General features: G+C 47.6%; 2 protein-coding genes across 4 annotated transcripts in view; one reads left to right on the top strand and one right to left on the bottom strand.

Annotated features, from left to right (window-relative positions):
• The window catches only part of PAQR3 (progestin and adipoQ receptor family member 3), a 33,374-nt gene that overhangs the window by 9,362 nt on the left and 5,095 nt on the right, over positions 1 to 18,917 (top strand). Inside the window, exons 4-7 of one of the 3 annotated variants that reach the window (XM_045068724.1) lie at positions 1,850 to 2,047; positions 5,499 to 5,589; positions 8,511 to 8,685; positions 10,624 to 11,263. In XM_045068724.1, coding sequence (XP_044924659.1) covers positions 1,850 to 2,047; positions 5,499 to 5,589; positions 8,511 to 8,653 — 432 coding nt within the window. In that variant the 3' untranslated portion in view covers positions 8,654 to 8,685; positions 10,624 to 11,263. Of the gene's footprint in view, positions 1 to 1,849; positions 2,048 to 5,498; positions 5,590 to 8,510; positions 11,264 to 18,917 lie in introns of those variants that run through there. The other 2 variants (XM_045069056.1, XM_004776298.3) reach the window with 2 other exon arrangements.
• BMP2K (BMP2 inducible kinase) overlaps positions 13,027 to 18,917 on the bottom strand; it is a 124,967-nt gene continuing 119,076 nt past the window's right edge. Inside the window, exon 16 of the mRNA XM_045067949.1 lies at positions 13,027 to 18,394. Within this exon, the coding sequence (XP_044923884.1) occupies positions 17,067 to 18,394 (1,328 nt within the window). The 3' untranslated portion in view covers positions 13,027 to 17,066. The remainder of the gene's footprint in view (positions 18,395 to 18,917) is intronic.

Here is an 18,917-nt window from a genome sequence, read left to right as displayed (position 1 = left end):
TTCTGTCTTCTTCCTGCTCGCCTACACTTACCCTTTTTGTTTGCTTTTGTCTTTTAGTTCCCTCCCTTTCAGAGGCAGGACAGAGCTGTGCAGGGGCAGTGTACATTCTAGGTGCTGGTAGTCCTGTTCGCAAAAGACCGGAGCCTTCCTCCCCACGAGCCCTCACATGTAACAGGTGCTCCGAGCCGTCCCCCCGGCCTTCACGTCCTGGGAAGATCGGCTGTAGCGCAGGATCCCTCTGAACTGAGAATTCCTAAGTGGGACCTTTGTCTCTGCACAGTAATAGAACTGAGCTGAAGTGTAAAACTAGCAAAGAGAAAAATCATGAATTTGGTTTGAAGTAAGAATTATTGATTATAGCTACTTAATATATGAGCCATTTGCTTTTTAGGCCTAATTACTTTGGAACATAATCATCTAATTAAATATATGTGCAGTTAACCTTGTAAATTGATTTGATTTGAATGGTAAGTTGTTTGTATCTGCTCAGGTTTCACTTACTCATTTTGCAGGAAATCATTTATATCTTTTAGAAAATTCGGTATCAGCTGGTCCGTAGGAGCTTGTGAGTGCAGTCCTAGTGAGACTAAATCTCTTTTCAGAAAAGCTCGGTTTCCAAGAGCAAAGAGAACCACCAGGGTTAATGATCATTTAAAGGAAAATCATTTTCTTTCCTCTGGTGCCTAATCATTGCCGAGTACGCAGCTGCCGTAGCAGCTCTTTATTTTTGAAGGAACGCAGGCTGCTTTGAGAGTGAGACTGAAACTCTGAACCCCATCCGGGGGTGTGCACGTGGGTGTCGGTGACCCGGACGGTGGGGCCTGCGGCCTCGGGAAGCGCCCTGCCGCCCAGCGGGGGGACCCGAGTACCCCGTGCGCCCTTCCGCCGTGGCCCGCCGCGGGTCCGCCCTGGCCGGTTGCGGGTCCGCCCTGGCCCGTTGCGGGTCCGCCGTGGCCCGCCGCGGGTCGCCCGGGCCCGCCTTCCCCGTGTCTCCCGCACCGCGCGCCGCACCGGGCCTACCTGCTCGCGCGCTCCGTGCGGCAGCCGCGCGCTCGGCCCCTCGGGATGGGGACAGCCTGGCCGCCCTGTCCCGCCTTCTCACACATCCCGTTTCGTCTTCAAGTCTCCGGGCTCTGCTCGCGTCCGTACCTCGTTCGACGGGCGTGCGAGCCCCCGTCCCGTCGTGAGCCGGCTGTTCTCGCATCTTCCCGCCGGCCTCCCGTCCCCACTGTCGCCTTCACAGCGATGTCGGCGTCGCCTGGCCCGTCAGGGGGAGAAGCAGGCCTGTCCTCGTCCTGGAAGTCCCCGCCCCGGCGCGTTCGAGCCCCAAGCCCCGGGCCTCACGGTCCTCCGGCTCTGCGCCCGCAGTCGTGTGGCCCCTCAGGCGGCCCGGTTGGACGGCCTCTGTCCCCTGGCGCGTTTGGCCGCTGCCGCGGGGAGCCGGCGGCCCGGCCCGGGGCTCCGCAGCGTCGGACCCCGTGGGCGACAGCGCGCCCCGTCGGATCCTGGGGATTGTGACCGTCTGTCCGGCCCGGCCGCTCCCACAGGCTCCGAGCTCACCCCCGGGAGCGCCGCGTCCTGGTCAGCGTCGCCGGCGGGACTTAAGTCGCCCCTGGCACGCGGCAGGTCCTCCGCAGTGCTTCGGTGTGCATCGGTGTGGCCTCTAGCGGCCCGCTGCCGTCCGGGGAGACCTCGTGCTCGTGGGGTCGCCGGGCTCGAAGGAAGGGACTTAGTTCTGTTCAGAAGGGAAAAACCATGAGTAAGTTTGGAATGTGTGATGTAAGACCCGGCCCGGCTCTGTCCGTCTCTTCCGTTGCCTGACGACTAAACCCGGTTTCCTTGCGCCCAGTACTGGCGCCAGGTGTACCTGGTCACCGCGCTCGCCATGATCCTGGCCGTGTTCTTCGCGCAGACCCACCCCAGCTACCTCACGCAGCAGTGGCAGCGGCTGCGCTCCGTCATCTTCTGTTCCGTTTCGGGCTACGGAGTGATCCCTACGCTGCACTGGGTTTGGCTCAATGGAGGCTTCGGGGCTCCTATTGTACAGGTGGGTTGAGTGCGCTCCATGTTCTTCTTTTTTTTGTCCTTTCCCTTGTATTCATTTTGGGTAAAGCACTGTAATCGGACCGGGTGGGTGGGTCTCTGTCCTTGGAGAAAATGCATGTATTTGCATATTAATACCATCGTGTTCACATCTTTATAAATTAGCATGCCTTGCAGGAAAGAGAAGTATAACTGCTGCTTTTTCCCCAGCTGTCTTTCTGTGAAATGGTAACGGTCTTAGTTCTCCTTCTGCTACCCTCAGGGTATCAAGGCCCAAGTGCTTATCAGTGCAGGGGAACTTCTAAGTTTCCAACTTTGTTACCTGTGGCAAGGGTAATGCCAGTGAGAACACAAATATGCAATAAGGGATTGATTGATTGATTGATTGATTTGATTGATTGAATTGGGGGAGGAAAAGGAACTGGAAAAGATTTTTTCCCTGGACCTGTTGAGTTGGAGGCACCCGTGGGACATAAAGGTGGAGATGAAATTGCAACTCAGGTCACAGTTGGAGACCAGTGATCAGGATTTGAAAATCATTACTGTATTGGAGCCCTGAGAGCATGTCCCACCCACCAAGGACAACATACTGGCAAGTAAAAGAAGAGCTTTTAGAGTTAGGTATTACGGGGCAAGTCGTGAGAATGCCTCCATGTTCTGGAGAAAGGGATTAGAAATAAGACTTAAGATCTCAGAAATCCACATAAAAATGCTTTAAGAAAGCACTTGAGAGTAAACTTAAGAATTTTTAACATCACGGGGCACCTGGGTGGCTCAGTGGGTTAAGCCTCTGCTCCGGCTCAGGTCATGATCTCTGGGTCCTGGGATCGAGCCCCACATCGGGCTCTCTGCTCAGTGTGGAGCCTGCTTCCCTCTCTCTCTGTGCCTGCCTCTCTGCCTACTTGTGATCTCTCTCTGTCTGTCAAATAAATAAATAAAATATATATTTTTTTTTAAAGAAAAGGAATTTTTAACATCAGTAAATAGGCCAGGAAATCTAGCAGAAGTAATACACTCGTTGCAATGGGGTCTTCTCTGGAATATGAGGATTTAACTGCAGGCTTTACACAAAAGGATCACGTATTTTTTAGAAGAACTAATAGTAGGCTTACGTGTGCTTCAGTGAAGCTGGCAACAGCATGGTGGAAAGCATTTGGGTATAAAACTAGAAAGAAAGGAAGTTCTGTGATCTGGCAAATCAAGTGCTGTGACTTGGCCAGCCACTTTGTCAGCTGGAGAACAGGGTGATGCTTTCTTCATACCATTAAATCTTGGGAGAAGGTGAGACAGTGGTGATGAACTTCAGTGATCCTGATAACTGAAAACCTCATTTCTCTGCCAATTTCAATTCCCTGAATATAAGTTAAAGAAAGTACGATGGTGAACTACAATCTAGATTTAGTTCTAACCCGAAGTGAATAACTGGTTATTGACAGAGAAGGGACCAGAATTTGATATGACATAAACACATCCTTTCTAAGCTTATAATGAGGAGAACCAGACCTGTTGAGCCAGTACATTTTTGAGAAATTCAGAAAAATATGGTTTTCTGGTTTCAGAAATCTTACAATAGAAATAGGTTTGAGGAAAAAAGTGGTTCTGAAAGATAGAAATCTAATGTGATCACAGATCATTGCAGTGAAGCAGCAGAGGGAGACTTCCTGAGAAATTCTCCAGTAAGCTGTAATTTTTAAAAGATGGGGAAAGAGAGAGAGACTTAACCAAAGATGAAAAGTTCCAGAAGGGCTAATCCTGGGAAGCAGGGTATGGTTGTGTTCTCGTGTTGATCGTTCTAAGTATGTAGGATTTCGGGAGGGCCAGGATGATTGTCAACCATGTGTAGACAGAAGTAATTTGTCTTTATTTCTTTTTTGTTGTTTTTGGTTTTTAAAGATTTTTATTTATTTATTTGACAGAGGTCACAAGTAGGCAGAGAGGCAGGCAGAGAGAGAGGAGGAAGCAGGCTCCCCACTTAGCAGAGAGCCCGATGCGGGGCTCGATCCCAGGACCCTGGGACCATGACCTGAGCCGAAGGCAGAGGCTTTAACCCACTGAGCTTTTTAACCCAGGCGCCCCTTGTCTTTATTTCTTAAATGGCTTCTTGTGAATTTACAACCAGAATTAGGATCAATATGAATCAACTTTAGCTGGCTAATTTTCTTAGGGCCAGGAAAAGCTTTCCAGTTAGAGCTGAGAGAGGGACTGCTTCACACAGCAGTTTCAGGAGGACCACTTAACCGGGTTGGTGAACACATTTCATTGTTGGGCCAAACCTCTTTTTTTTTTTTTTTTTAAAGATTTTATTTATTTATTTATTTATTTATTTGAGAGCGAGAGGGAGAAGAAGCAGAAGTAGGGGCAGAGGGAGAGGGAGAAGGAGGTTCTCCGCTGAGCAGGGAGCCTGACCTGGAGCTGTGTCCTAGGACCCTGGGATCATGACCTGAGCTGAAGGCAGAGGCTTAACCAACTGAGCCACCCAGATGCTCCCAACACTCTTGTGTCTTTTTAACCACAAGTCCCTGATCTTCAGTTTTGTTTTTTGTTTGTTTGTTTGTTTGTTGTAAAGATTTTATTTATTTTGGGGCGCCTGGGTGGCTCAGTGGTTTGGGCTGCTGCCTTCGGCTCGGGTCATGATCTCAGGGTCCTGGGATGGAGCCCCGCATCAGGCTCTCTGCTCCGCAGGAAGCCTGCTTCTCTCTCCCTCTCTCTCTCTCTCCCTCTCTCTCTACCTGCCTCTCTGCCTACTTGTGATCTCTGTCTGTCAAATAAATAAATAAAATCTTTAAAAAAAAAAAAAAAAGATTTTATTTATTTATTTGACAGAGACCACAAGTAGGCAGAGAGAGAGGAAGGGAAGCAGACTCCCCGCCGAGCAGAGATCCCGATGTGGGGCTCAATCCCGGGACCCTGGGATCATGACCTGAGTTGAAGGCAGAGGCTTTAACCCACTGAGCCACCCAGGCGCCGCTCATCTTCAGTTTTTGCTTATTCCGCTGGTACCTCCAGTCCATACACGTTCCTCCTGCACACCTCTAGTTGGGGTGTCCTTAGGACCTTCAACCGTGGTACAGTCTGGCTCCCTTAGTTCCCTCACCGTTAGAGCACTCCACTCCACTTCTGCGGGCCATTTCCTACAGGGAGGAAGAAGGAAAGGGAGAGAATCCCAAGTAGACTCTGTGCGGAGCAGGGAGCCCCACAAGGGCTTAGTCTCACAACCCTGAGACCATGACCGGAGCCACAACCAAGAGTCAGACGCTTCACGGACGAAGCCGGCCCGGCGCCCGTCTCCTACAGTAGCGAGAACAAGACTTCTGTGACTGGACACTGTCCTCGATTAAGATTTAACAAGGCTAAATTCCACTTATGACTTCTACCTAGTCTGTGAATTAGATTCCTAATAAATGAGGAATTCAGTCACAGGAAAAAGATCTGTGAAAAAATGTTTTGCTTTTTAGGACTTTGCACCCCGTGTGATTGTGATGTATGTGATCGCTCTTCTGGCTTTCCTGTTCTACATCTCCAAAGTTCCAGAGCGGTACTTTCCAGGTGAGTCTCACTTTCATGGTGATCTCGAGACTTTCTTCTAAATATATGGTAGAAGTATATGCTTGAGTATCAAAAGTTAGCTTTTTTCAATATTATTGGTTACAGAATAGCTCTCCTATTGTCAAATATTATCTAAAAGCTTAACTTTCAAAGGACTTTCACAAACTTCGTGTGCAGTAGATGAGTTCCCACCATTTCCTGATGATGAGCTAGTGACAGAGCTAGGAGTCTTCTGACTCCCAAACTCTGCTTTTTTTGTGGAATGCTATTATCAGTTACCATTGACTTCTTTATAAACCAGCTCAGCTTAAAAAGTAATATATGTATGTAGAGATCCACAAAACAAGAAATAAGAAAAGAGAGGAAAATAAGATAACAAAAAGAAGCCAGGGTTAGGATCACTTCACCATATATCCATCCTGAGGTTCTAAAAGTAGATAAAGGCCGCCAATCTGCCTTTCAGCTTCCTAATACCCAGTGCTAAAGGGAAAATAACGTAAGTGAAGGGTCTTCACGTCTGCAAGATAGACACAAGCCAGTACCTCAATAGGACAGATTGCCCTGATTCTTCAGTCCAGAAAAAAAAACCACCTTTGATAGAAAATAACCAAGAGGACACTGGGTAGAATTAATAATGTTGTCCAAAATCTGTCTTTGCTTGTTTAGGATCTTAGGTCTGGAGTCAGACTGCTGGGCTTCAAATCCATGTCACCCTCTTACTAGCTGCGCAAGCTAAAGAAACTACTCGTGCTTTTTCGGGTCATTTCCTCATCTGAGCCCGGAGATCATACTTTCTCTCATGGTGTTACTGTGAGGATTACGTGAGAAAGTGTACATGAACCGTTTAGCAGGGTTCCTCACGAGTAGTAAGCGCTCAGTACGAGTCAGCAGCTATTGTGATGGTCCTTCCTCGACCTCAGTCCCGGAAGTGGAGGTTGCGGTTGGGTAAGGGGCAGCGAGATAGAAGTCTAGGGATCTTTGGCTTGAGTCAAGAGAACAGAGTGCATAGAGCAGTGATTTTTTGTGTGAGGAGCTAGACGTCGGACAGTGTTCACTTGCAAACCACAGACTTGTCCCTCCTTCCTGGGTTAAGAGTGTCTTCCACAGTGAATTGAAGATAGGATTATGCTCCTCATAGTGCATGTTGGGAAGAAAAAGGATGAGAAACCCTGATCTAGAGAATGTTTAGATCACAGGCTTTCTTCCGTGAACTTGGTTGTCACCCGTGAATTTTAAACAAGAGTAAGACGAACCTGAGGGTAAACATTCCGATTCCAGAGCATAACTGGGACGTGACCCTACATTGAAGACCAGCCCTCCTTCAGGGAGAGCCACAATTTTCCTCAGGGAACGGTTCTAGCAAAATAGATTTTTGTGGCACCTTAATAATAATTCTTTTTTTTTTTTTTAAGATTTTTTATTTCCTTATTTGACAGAGATCACAAGTAGGCAGAGAGGGGGAAGCAGGCTCCTCATTGAGCAGAGAGCCCGATGCGGGGCTCGATCCCAGGACCCTGGGATCATGACCTGAGCCGAAGGCAGAGGCTTTAACCCACTGAGCCACCCAGGCGCCCCTAATAATTCTTTTATTATTTTTTCATGACAAGTACATGTAGAAAACTGAACCGTGTCATTTTTCTACATTACATAATTGTAGCCATAGTATTTTTATGCCAGAAGTTTTTGATGCCAGAACTTTGATACTGGAAGTTTCCAGTTGTCTGACATAGGATCCTGGTAAAAGGCCAAATGTTACATAACTTAACATTTCTCCCAGATGAGCTTGACTTAAACTCTGCCCCCATGTAGCTGAGTGTGTGGCGGTGCAGGCACGGCGGGAGCAGCAGACATCCGGAGACCGTACGAGATGAAAAGCTTCACGGATAAAAGTGATAGCTCAGATGCTCTTGAAGGAGTGGCTTAGAAACCGGGTCTCCCCAGTCCCCATTTGTGACCTGGCTGTAGAGAGAACCGTGCAGTGGTGAGAATGGTGGCTGACTACTATGAAAGCAACAGGTTGACACTGAAGAACTTACTTTCAGCTCAGTTACAGCTTTACGGATGTAGAAACAGCACAGTGGTATCTGACGGCGTCCAATGATCCCCAAAGGTGTCCGTGAACACAAATATATCTGTGATATTTATCTGACCATGTGATCAGTTTTCTTTGTAATCCTCTGTGTTTTGTGCTTTTGAAAATGAATCTGTGGGTTTCACTAGACTGTCACAGTACACCGTGGCACCAAAAAAAGGCTAGGAAGTCCTACAGAAAGGATTGTGTGGACTTACACTTTAAAATCTACGCACTGTACTATTTCTCTTGGTAAAAAGAGACAGGGGTGGTGACTGTGAGAATGTTTACATGACATGAGGAGAGTTAATCTAAATTTCTACAGCTCTGGATTTCATTTATTTTGTTCTTTTTCAAGAAGCTTTCGCATGTTAATTATCTAATCCCCTTGGAATCTAAGCATAAAGAGAAATAGTTCTAAGTTTTGTGTGTGTGTGTGTGTGTGTGTGCGTGTGTGTGTATGTATGAACTAATCAACCTCAGTAACGATGAAGCCGTAGTAATTACATTTTGTGGATGAGTCCATGACACATATATCCAGATAAGTAACACAGGAGACCCAGGAGACGAAAAATCAGATTCCTGAAATTAACCAAATTAGTTTGGAAGACACATTTGGAATAGTATTTCCAGAATTCACCAATGTCCTTAAAGTAGACCCAAATATGAATTCATCCTTTTAAAAAGAAAGCCTTTGGGTTTGAATGAATCTCCTGTCAGTCTCCACGTGCTCTGACGCTGCCGAAATCTTTTTCTGAAGCCGTATTTCCAAGTCCAGAGATAAAAATACATTCATATTTTAATATCAAAATATTAGTCAGTATTCTTGTCTCTCTGCCTTCCCTTCTAGGACAACTAAACTACCTCGGATCAAGCCACCAGATCTGGCACGTCCTTGCCGTAGTGATGTTATACTGGTGGCATCAGTCTACGGTGTACGTCATGCAGTACAGACACAGCAAGCCATGCCCGGACTATGCTTCACACTTGTGAACGCAGGAATGGCCGCCTGCTGTATACAGTTGGTAAGCAATATGTCACGGGGAGTTGTCTGCGCCACTGTTCTAAGATTCATGTTAGTTTTTCCTTTATTCTCCTATTTAATATATCATGAGTAGTACTTTATAAAAATGGAAAATATACTTGGGAATCTGTAATAACTGCTTTCCAGCCCTTCAAGCTACTAATCTGCTGCTTGTACAGAAAGTGAACATTAGTTGACAGTTACAGCAATGAACATGAAAGCGGTGTAGAAGTAGTAGTCGTCTTGCTTGGCGCCAGCTTCATTTCCCTAGGAAGGGCTGCACCTCCGTTATAAAACGGAGTCATCCTGTGTGCTTCCTTTAATAGAAGATACTTACAGTAGTGGATCCAGTCGAAGTGCCTCCTCAAGGCCAGGGCTGCAGTAGCCTGTGCTTAGCACAGCCAGGAGCGCCGTCCTGAGTCATCACTCGCCTTTAAATACACGGGTTGTGAGAACCGGCACTTAACGTATGATTGGTCTCCTTTAGCTGTAGGCTCCCTTCTTCTTGGGAGCTTTGAATGTGTTAGTTTGCTAGAACAAAGACTTGAAACCTTCCCTCCTCTGAGTTGAGAGAGGCATTAAGAGGGAAAAGCTTGCATCGTCATTTCCCATCCCATGAGAATCACATTAAAAACTGATACGATCAGGCCACAAATTCTGTGGTCTAATAACCAAGGCTTTTCAGCTTTTTTTTAAGCTTTTTTAATTTCAAGGACTATTACTAAGTTGCATGTAATAATGGCACTCTTGCCAGTGGATTACAGATTTTTCGTTCTAAAATTCCTGTAGCAAAATAGAGAGTTTCACCTCTCCGAATTTGCAGTCCTGCTAAATTTCTTGATGGGTGGGGGTTCCCAGTTATATGGGTGCTACTTTCTAGGCCACAGAGTCCAGATGGCCCAGGGCTGACCCTGAAATGAACGTTAAGCCTTAGAATAATAAAGTCATGTAGATGCCCCAGTTGGTGACAGGACTATTGCCTGTACTCTAGTCTTTCCGCGTTCCCTTGCGCGAGAGCAGTTCACTGACCGCGCAGAGTGCTGGTAAACGCCATCTCATACTTGGGCCTGAAGCATTGATTCATCTTGATGTATACACCTAAGAAATACATCTCACCACCCCAGCATACATAGTCTTCTCGTTCCTTGGTCTTTTCATGTGTGTAAATTAGATCCCTTTGGACACATTCACAAAAACACGTTCATCGGGATATAAAATATTATCCAGATTTCTTAATGGGTTCACATGAGCTGCTTTAAATACTGGTGTAGCTTCAGAGCACTGGAATTCGTGTTGATTGAGGGGTAAGCCTACTTCCACATTGCCATTTCTGTATCTCATATTAGGGATGTTACTTTAATGTGCCTCAGTTTATATATCTGTAAAATTTTGGTTTCTTTTCAGTATAGTGTTTTTGGAGTATAAATTCCCCATGCTAGCATCTCAGCACAGAGAATCTTCCCGGTAGGCTAAGGGCACTGTATTGTACCATTATGGTGATGAACACACTACTTTGAAAATGGCTACTTTGCCTCATAAGGCCACAAATTTGATTCCTATGCTGAGTGATAAAAAAAGACTTTGCTGTAATGATAATAGGATGTATTTTCCCCAAAACAACGCTTAGGGGTCTAACGTGGCATTGTTGATTTTAAATAAGATATTTTGTCATTTTGGCCCAATAAAATACACTGAGAATAGTTAGAATTAATATAAAAATAGAAAAGTCGAGTTATTTTAGGCCTGGTACCATTTTTTACTATAAAATCTTCTCAAAATAGAAACCCTGAACTTTAAGCTCTCTTTTCTCTAAATTTTTTAAAAACATTCCTGGTTTTTTGTTCGAGTGTATGAATTATCTAATACCTGCCATCCAAATTAATGGGTTAAAAAGGCATACTATGTTTGACTGGTTTTTTTTGTTTTTTTAATTTAAAAGGCCTACAAGTCTGACTGTAGGGAGAATTCTACCATGGGAACATTTCATCTTTTTATGAAAATGTTAAATACTGTAAGAAACCTATCCTCTCTCATTTTCATCTTTACTATAAAATATTTTATTATAAAGTAGGAAATGAATGGATGAGTGTGGATTGCTGTCAACTATAAACACTTCTGTATGTCAGCATTTACTGACCACCTACTGTGTGCATACCACTACTGGAAAAATTTGTAAGACATTGTTAACATGAGAGAATATTTAAAAATTGCCTACAAATCTGAGCCTTGTAATAATGTATATTTAAGTTATTTTTGGTTTTATAGATTTACTGAAATAAGATTAAAAGTACACTATTCAGCTACCATACTAAAAAAACTGGTTTTAATTTTACAGTGTGTAAACTAGAAAAGCTCTTTACCTACAGACTTTACACGTGCATTTTAAAACTATCCGTGGCGGTTTTAAACTGTCTATTGTGATCTATAAGGTTGTAGTTAATTCATTGGAGGCAATTATCTTTCTATATAAAGCCATTTTCAAAAGGTAGTGCTTGTCTTTTTTGTTATGACACAGAGTGCAATTCAGTAAGCTGCATGGCAGATATGTGTGATGTAAATAAACTGGTTTACTAAATGTATTACGTGCTGCTTGTCATTCTTTATAATACGTAGCGGCTTCAAAATCATATTTTAGAATCAGGAATGAAGACTCAGGGAGTCTCTGTGCCATCCGTCCCATCCCATCCATCCTGCCCGAACAGAGTAACCGATTTGAAGATTGTGACCGACTGGCGGAAAGCCATGCGACGCCGCTCGGCAGGTCCCTCCCTAGAGCTGTCCTTTGCCCTGTAGTCCAGGTCAAGGGGCAAAGCCTGCACTTCTGGGTTCCTGCCAGCTGCTGAGCTGAGCAGATGTGTGTCCACCTGAAAGTCGTTCTGGGTAGTCCCAGCCCTGCCAAAATGCGTGAAGCAAGAGCTCCGCTGTTCGGGGAGGGACGGAATGTCTTTCTCCCAGCATCAGCACCGTTACTGTGTGTCCTCAGAAGAGGTGCAGAGGCCGTTGGTACCGATGTGCCCGGAAATTCCCGATACGTCCTGAGTAGGGAGTGAGGGAGTGACCCAAAACCGAAACTACCTTTAAGGAAACACTTTCACAAGGGACAGGTGACAACAGTAGGTAGGGGTCTCTAGTGAAAAGTGGCAACTCTCGCCTTAGAGGGTAGGAATGGCAGCCACCAAAGCCCTCGCCCAGCTGCGAAGTCTGGGATCAGAAACTGTCCGGAACATGCGTGTAACTGCAGTCGCGCCGGCCGTCTGTGGCAGAGGCCGCTGTTTGTAAATGTGCAACAGAAAACTCCACTACGAGAATGACTGACTACATCTTACCGATGATGCCCAAGCTAGCAGCATTTATATCCTTTATATCATTTTATAACCTTAAAAGGGGATATAAATAGCTCTAATTGCGGGCTATGTTTTTCTCTAAAGAAGTGAACCGTAACTCAGCTGGAACAGTGGTGCTTTCCACACTTGTACCATTTGTACCATAAAAAGACCCAGGGCCCTTATTCTTCCGTGGAACTTTAGATGTTACTAAGTCAAAAAAAGAAAAAAAGTTCATAACAAGACGAATCTTTCCCCAAGCCACCAGTCTAAAGGCCCCTGTTTGTGAAATACAACCTAAGATGATGTGGTCTTGACGCCAGACATAGCCCCCACCAGCACCAGGCCAATAAACAAGTTTTCTCTTTAACATCCCAAAGCCTCTTTTCTGATATAATCAAGGATTACAGTATTTTATTTAACCAAGTAATTTTTAAGTTATATGTTACCAGATTTTAAAAGCTTCAATAAATTAGACACAATGCAAAAACAATGTCAGACGTTCACAAGGTACTTCAGAGTCAGGCTTTGCCTTACCTTCGTCATTGTAATAATCCGTAATTGTAGTTCCTGAACAGATTGTGCTATGAAGTATTTTTGCTGCAAGAATGCTAGGTTATGGGGCGCCTGGGTGGCTCAGTGGGTTAAGCCGCTGCCTTCGGCTCAGGTCATGATCTCAGGGTCCTGGGATCGAGTCCCGCATCGGGCTGTCTGCTCGGCAGGGAGCCTGCTTCCTCCTCTCTCGCTCTGCCTGCCTTTTTGTGATCTCTGTCTGTCAAATAAATAAATAAAAATCTTTGGGAAAAAAAAAAAAAAGAATGCTAGGTTACAATGTTTTCCTACTTAAATCCCACACTGTGAGCTTTACCCTAAGAACAGAAATCTAATCCTATTCATTTTTCTATTCCACTAGTTGCAGCACAATAGGTGCTTTCATGTCTGTAGTGTGAATAAAAGAGCTGAATCAAAGTCTACACCCAAAACATTGAAGACAAATAATGAAAAACTCCAGTCACTAATTACAAAGAATATGCCATCCATTTGGGATTTATTGCATTTAAAGAAAGCAGATTATTAAAACAGTAGGTATGATAAATACAGTAAGAAAATAATTTTAAATTTCAAACAAAACAGTGAATGAGGGACAGAATTCAGTCAATAATAAGCAATGTAAAGGCAATAAAGTAGTAAAATCAGTTAGTGCTTAATTAGATGTAGACAGAAAAAAAAAATCAATTGATTCTATCTCATAAACAATTTCCCAGCTAGATTTGAGGACTGAAGTTACTTTAGAAATATAATAAACATGTAAATCAGGTTTATTAAAAGTTAAAGTTATCTGCTTAGTGGTACATAAAAGGCTTCAGAAAATTCAAGTTTAACAAAAAATGGAAGTGTAATCAAAGAAAGTGCACTTAAAGCTGTTTGCCAGCAATTTTAAAAGTAGCTTCCTATTACTATACTGCTTACTATTAGATGACCTTTCAATCACAAAGAGAGTAGTAATAAAAACAGTTTTCAAAAGTAGCACAATTTTTAAATAAAAATAATCCCAAATGACAACCCATTGCATTTTCATCTACCTCATTCTTTTAGTGGCTTTTGTAAAACCTCCCTAGGAGTGAATGTTCTTTTAGTAATGATTGTGGTTGCAATTCCATTTAAAATTAAAAGTTCACATGAACTCCACAGTAGAGATGTGACATTTGCATGCATGCGTGTGTTTATATATTTTCCTCAATATATAAACACCCTGGTGCATAAAAGTTTTTAAACATAATTTTTATTCTCACAGTAGATACGTCATCTCATTGTCACAGTAGATCTGTCAGCTCAGTATCAGACCTAACAATGATGAGTGAGTTTGCTAAAAGGAAGAAAAAGTTTACTGCACATTCTACACATATTAAAACAAATGTACCAAACTCCTCAGAACTAGTGATACTAATACATGTGTGTACCTTCTAGCAATGCTTATATGAAGTACCAAAACTTGAACTAAGCAGAAAATGGCTCTGCCTTATGAACATCAGAGCAGAAGAGGGGTTCCACCTGACTCTTCTCCACCAGCCTCAGGCCAACAATCTACCACTGTTAGAACAATAAGTGGGTGCGATCAGAAGGTGTATCTGTCTACAACTCCAAAAAAGGTCATAACTGCACCCAAATACACATACAGGGAGGACGTGGGTCTTCTGAATTTCCCAGTCAATACTTCTGAATAATAGTTAACTTTTCATCTGGCCTAAAACCCTTCTTCCTCTACCTAATACATACACCAAGCAACTTTCATGTCTCAGCAGATACATTCTTCAGTGCCATAAAAGCTGATCTTTTAAACACAGTTGTGCTGAAGTGACATTTAAAAAGTTAACTTAATGGTCCACTTTTAAGCAACGGTTATTCAAGATCAACAAGCATTATTAAAGCTGTTAGGACAGAAATAACTTTGGCCTCAGATTTTTGCTAGTTTCATAATTTACTTCCCTTAGTGATGTTCAAGTATTACAGGTTGTTAGGACTACATACAAAAGCACAGAGGACACCTGATTAATAACAGGAAAAACAATTTCAACTTTCCTTCCTTAAACGAGCATTGGGCCACCCCAGAACAGTAGCAAACGTTTACTGAGAGCTGTGTCCCAGGTATGGGCTAGGCTCTTTCCCGTGCCTTGGGAGCTCCAGCCTCCTAACTCTCATGAGGGAACCACCTGGGCATTGCTTGAGTGGCCTACGTCCTAACAATAGTGGCAGGAGATCATGAAAAATGGAACGCAACCCAAATCCTCTACTCCTTGGAAAATGCCTTTACGTCAGCACACGGGAATCTCCCCATGTCTATCCTGTTAGGTCACCTGTTGAGTCCTAATAGTTCCTCTGAGCTACAATCTCAAGAGAGGAAAGTCACTGGGCTGTGATACAAGAAACACAAGGATGGGAATATTTTAAACCATGTCAAAACTGCTTCCTTAGAATCCATCCAGCTTTGTAAGCCTGAAGCGTCTACATCAGTGTCTAAGTCACTTACAATTGTTCAGTGTATTGAAAAGCAAGTGTAAGCAAGGCCTTGGTATCAGACACAATCTAAGTATTTCATGTTTACATCCCAAGGAGACCACATTGATTCATCTACCGCCTCTTTTAAATTAAGAAACTCATGAGGTCTAGCAGAGACCAAGGCCAAGGGACTAAAATAGTCAACATACTGTGCACACATCCACCAACAAATTTTCATTAAAAAAAAAATCTGATACAAACCTACTATATATATAGTTCATGAATTTACTAAATGAAAGAAAAGTATCACTTGAGTCTACCTTGTAAAGTTTTGAAAAATATCTACTTGGGCATTTGCATTAGCAGTATTAATCAACCTGAGAATCGGGGGGGGGGAAGGAGGTGCAAACATAGTATTTGCCTTTGGCACAAGGACAAGTAATTGGTGCAGTCGGGGCTCTAAAAATACGATTCTTAAGCAGTAACACAATGCCTGACCGCCGCTGCTACACGGTGATTCACATACTGCTTTCCCTATTGGTCCGCAAATTTATATCTGATCTCAAACATCAAAGAAAAAAAACAATAAACATGAATATATAGTTTAGTCACATATACTTTGCTTCTTTCCAAGTTTAGAACTGTGAAAACAGGCAAACAGCTCATTCCATCTGGGGCACTATAATTAAGAGATTCTAATAAGATTACTCATAAAATAGACTTTAATTGGGTTCAAAAAAAGTTCATTTAAGGTATAGCAATCAAGAAGAGTGCCAGTTAATTAGTTTCCACCCCTTTTTGTAAATAGCTTTAACAGTTCTAGAAACTTCTAAATGTTGACAGGGAAGAACAGTTAATTATAACTTAAAATAGCCGGAGACACAGGAAGCACAGATACCGGATTCACATTAATTCATATAGTAATTTCTATCTTATTAAACAATTTCTATAAAATCTCAAGTTTCTAATTAGGATTTGGGGTGTAAAAAAAAAAGGCAATTTGGTAGCTGCGTTCTCTGGTCACCGGAGACGGACGCGTCAGGCCGCGGCAGCGAGCGGCTCGCTCCTCGCCCGCGGAGCCCTGGAGCCGCCCGAGCGTCCGCCGGGTCAGCGCAGAGGTACTTGCGGCAGGACGCGGGGTCCGGCCCGTAAGGCTTCGTGGGTTCGGCCGGTCCGCGCTGCAGGACTCGCACCCGAACAGAGCCGGGAGCTGCTGCTCGGGGCTGGGGGACGTCCCAGGAAGGTGGTACTTCGGGACAGTCCATTACTCGATGCAACACGATTTCATGTTGTAAACGGCTCAAAAGCTCGGGTTTCGGTACATGTGTTTGTCCTGGAGCACAGTGTCCCTGCAACCCTGTCCTCACTCCCCGTTTCCCGACGATCGGCTTTATTCCGGCACGACGGCGACCCTGGGAGCAAGCAGCCGTTCGGGAACCAGAGTGTCCTGAAGTTCCCGGTCTCCCTCCCGGGCCCCGTGCGCGCCCCGTGTTCCCCGGGCTTGTCGGGGACGCCCGCGGGGTGCTCCGTCCTAATGGCACTTGTCTTGGAAAATGCGACCGTCCGAGGCGCCACAGCCCGTCGCTCTGGCTCCGCGACGACGCCGGGGACGGCGCGGGGACCGGCATCTCCGCTCCCGCAGACGGAGCTCGGCGCTTCTCCAGAGAACCGGGGTCTACACCGCTGCGGGGGGAGAGACCGACAGCTCCGCGAGCGCAGCCGGTGCTCGGGCCCACGCGCTCCGTCTTCACGGCCGGATTGAGCCAGGAGCCCGCAGCGCGCACACCTGGGGACGCGCCGCGCGGAGACGAGGGACCGTCCAGGCCCGCTCCGGGGCGACACGGCTACAGAGGTGGCCCGCGCCGTCCGTGCATGCGGGGGGCCCCGGCTCTCCTGGCGCCCCGGCCCCGCGCGCAGCCTTCCTCTCTCCATGTGGCTTATTGGAAATGGCCTGTTCCGACGGGCTGGGGACGACGGACACACGGACAGACGCGTTTCCTGGCGGATCCGCACAACCACCCCGCTCTGGCGCCGGGCGTGCGGGCCCGCGCGCGTCCGGCCGCTACTGCTTGGAGGGGAACGGCGCGGCCCCGAACGGGTCCAGCTCGGCCGGCGCGGCCCGCAGCACCAGCTCGGTGAAGGGCACCGCGCCGAAGTCGTCGGTCCGCAGCGCCTCGGGGCTGTGCAGCGCGCCGGGCCGCGAGCTCGCCCTGGGCCGCCCGGGCAGGACGGGGCCGTGGTCGGCCCGCGGGTCGCTCAGGCCCGGGTGCGGCGGGTGGTGCGGGGCGAGCCAGGGCAGCTCCGGCGGACGGAAGGGCTTGGCGCCGAAGGGGTCCAGCAGGCTGTCCTCGGGCTGCAGGCCGCCGCCCCGGTCCCTGCCGTCGGGCATGGCCACGCTGATGTTCTCCTTGGAGTCCGAGATGGTCAGGAACTCGTTGCTGCTCTGGGAGTCGCGGCGGCCCGCCCTGCGGGGCCGGCGCGCGCGCTCGGGGGTGCGGAAGGCGGGCTTGGCGGGCTTCCTGGCGGCGGCGGCCGCGCCGTGGTGCCGCTTGCCGTTGGCCCTGGCCGCGTCGGGCTTGGGGCGCCGCTGGCGGGACGACAGCTTCTGCAGGCCGCGCGGCTTGGCCCGGGGCGGCGGGGCCCCCGCGAGCTCCTCGAACGGCACGAGCCCGAACAGGTCCTCGCGGCTGCCGCTGCCGCCCGCGGGCGCGGGGACCGGCTGGAAGGGCGTCTGGCCGAAGGCGTCCACGCTCCGCGGGCGGCCGGGGCCGTCGTCCTCGCCCCCCCGGCGGCCGAACGGCGCCTTCGTGAACACGTCGGGCTCCTCGGGCTCGGGGCGCGCGGCGGCACCGGCGTCCGGCGGGCGCGGCTCCCCGCGCGGGCCCGGGCGCGGCTGCAGGGCGCGCACCGCGAGGAAGGGGACGGCGCCGAACACGTCCACCTCCGGCCTCGCGGCGTCCGCGGCCCCGTCCGAGGGCGACGCGCCGCGGCCGCCCCGCACCTCGGCGCGCTCGTCGTCGGAGTCGGAGCTGCGCTTCTCGTCGTCGTCCTCGTCCGAGTCCATGAGCAGAGGCCGGTGACCCAGGTTCTCCGGCTCCGTGTCGTCGTCGTGGAAGTCGCCCTGCTCCCCCTGGAGGGCCTCTTCGTCCTCCTGCTCGTCCTCCTCGCTGCTCTTCGGGGACGGCGGGTCCGACTCAAAGTCACTGTCGGACTCCTCGGTCCGCCGCTGCACCGGACCCCGCGGCGGACCCCGCAGCGAGGGGCTCTCGGCGCTCTTCTTCCCGGCCCGCGGGTCCTTACCCACCGGACTGGCTCGTCTGTGCCTGATCGGGTCCGCGGAGCCGTCTTCGCCCCCCACGGCTGAGCGCTCCGTTTTCTTCTCCGGGGAACCTGCAGGGTCAGAGAACAGTTACTAGGGCATTCCAGCACACCTCGGGCCCCAGCGGCTCCAAACCCGAGGCGAGGACACAGGCGTGACAAGTGCCTCCTGCCCGCTCACCTACAGCAAACGACAGTTCCCTCTTCCCTCACTGGGCTCAGGTCCTCTAGTGCAGACGCATTTACGGGCCTCTGTGCCCTACACACCTCCCACTCACCACAGGCCCGCCCTGAGTGCTGGCTTTGATTGACGGTACCCAGAAGGGGCCTCTGAATAAGCACAGGCAGATTTTCTTCTCCCACCTTCAAAGTAAGATTATTCAGCAAATCGCCCCTCCTCAGAATCCCACATTTACCAAACCCCCTTCTGTTTATATTTCAAGGCCGTTACAAAGTTTTCCCAGAGAGATCAACAAGCAGGAAGAGCTTGTCTGCTCAGTCTTGTTTCACTGTAATTTTTTAAATCAGCCTCTGGTCAGCTTAAGACTGGAGCTAACATGAGTGCAACCCCTTAATCTGATCAAAGACAAGGACC

This window comes from Mustela putorius, unplaced genomic scaffold (assembly GCF_011764305.1).
Source record: "Mustela putorius furo isolate JIRA1106 unplaced genomic scaffold, ASM1176430v1.1 tig00000040_pilon_pilon_pilon, whole genome shotgun sequence".
Taxonomy (NCBI): Eukaryota; Metazoa; Chordata; class Mammalia; order Carnivora; family Mustelidae; genus Mustela; species Mustela putorius.
This window is presented reverse-complemented; position numbering and strand designations above follow the sequence as displayed.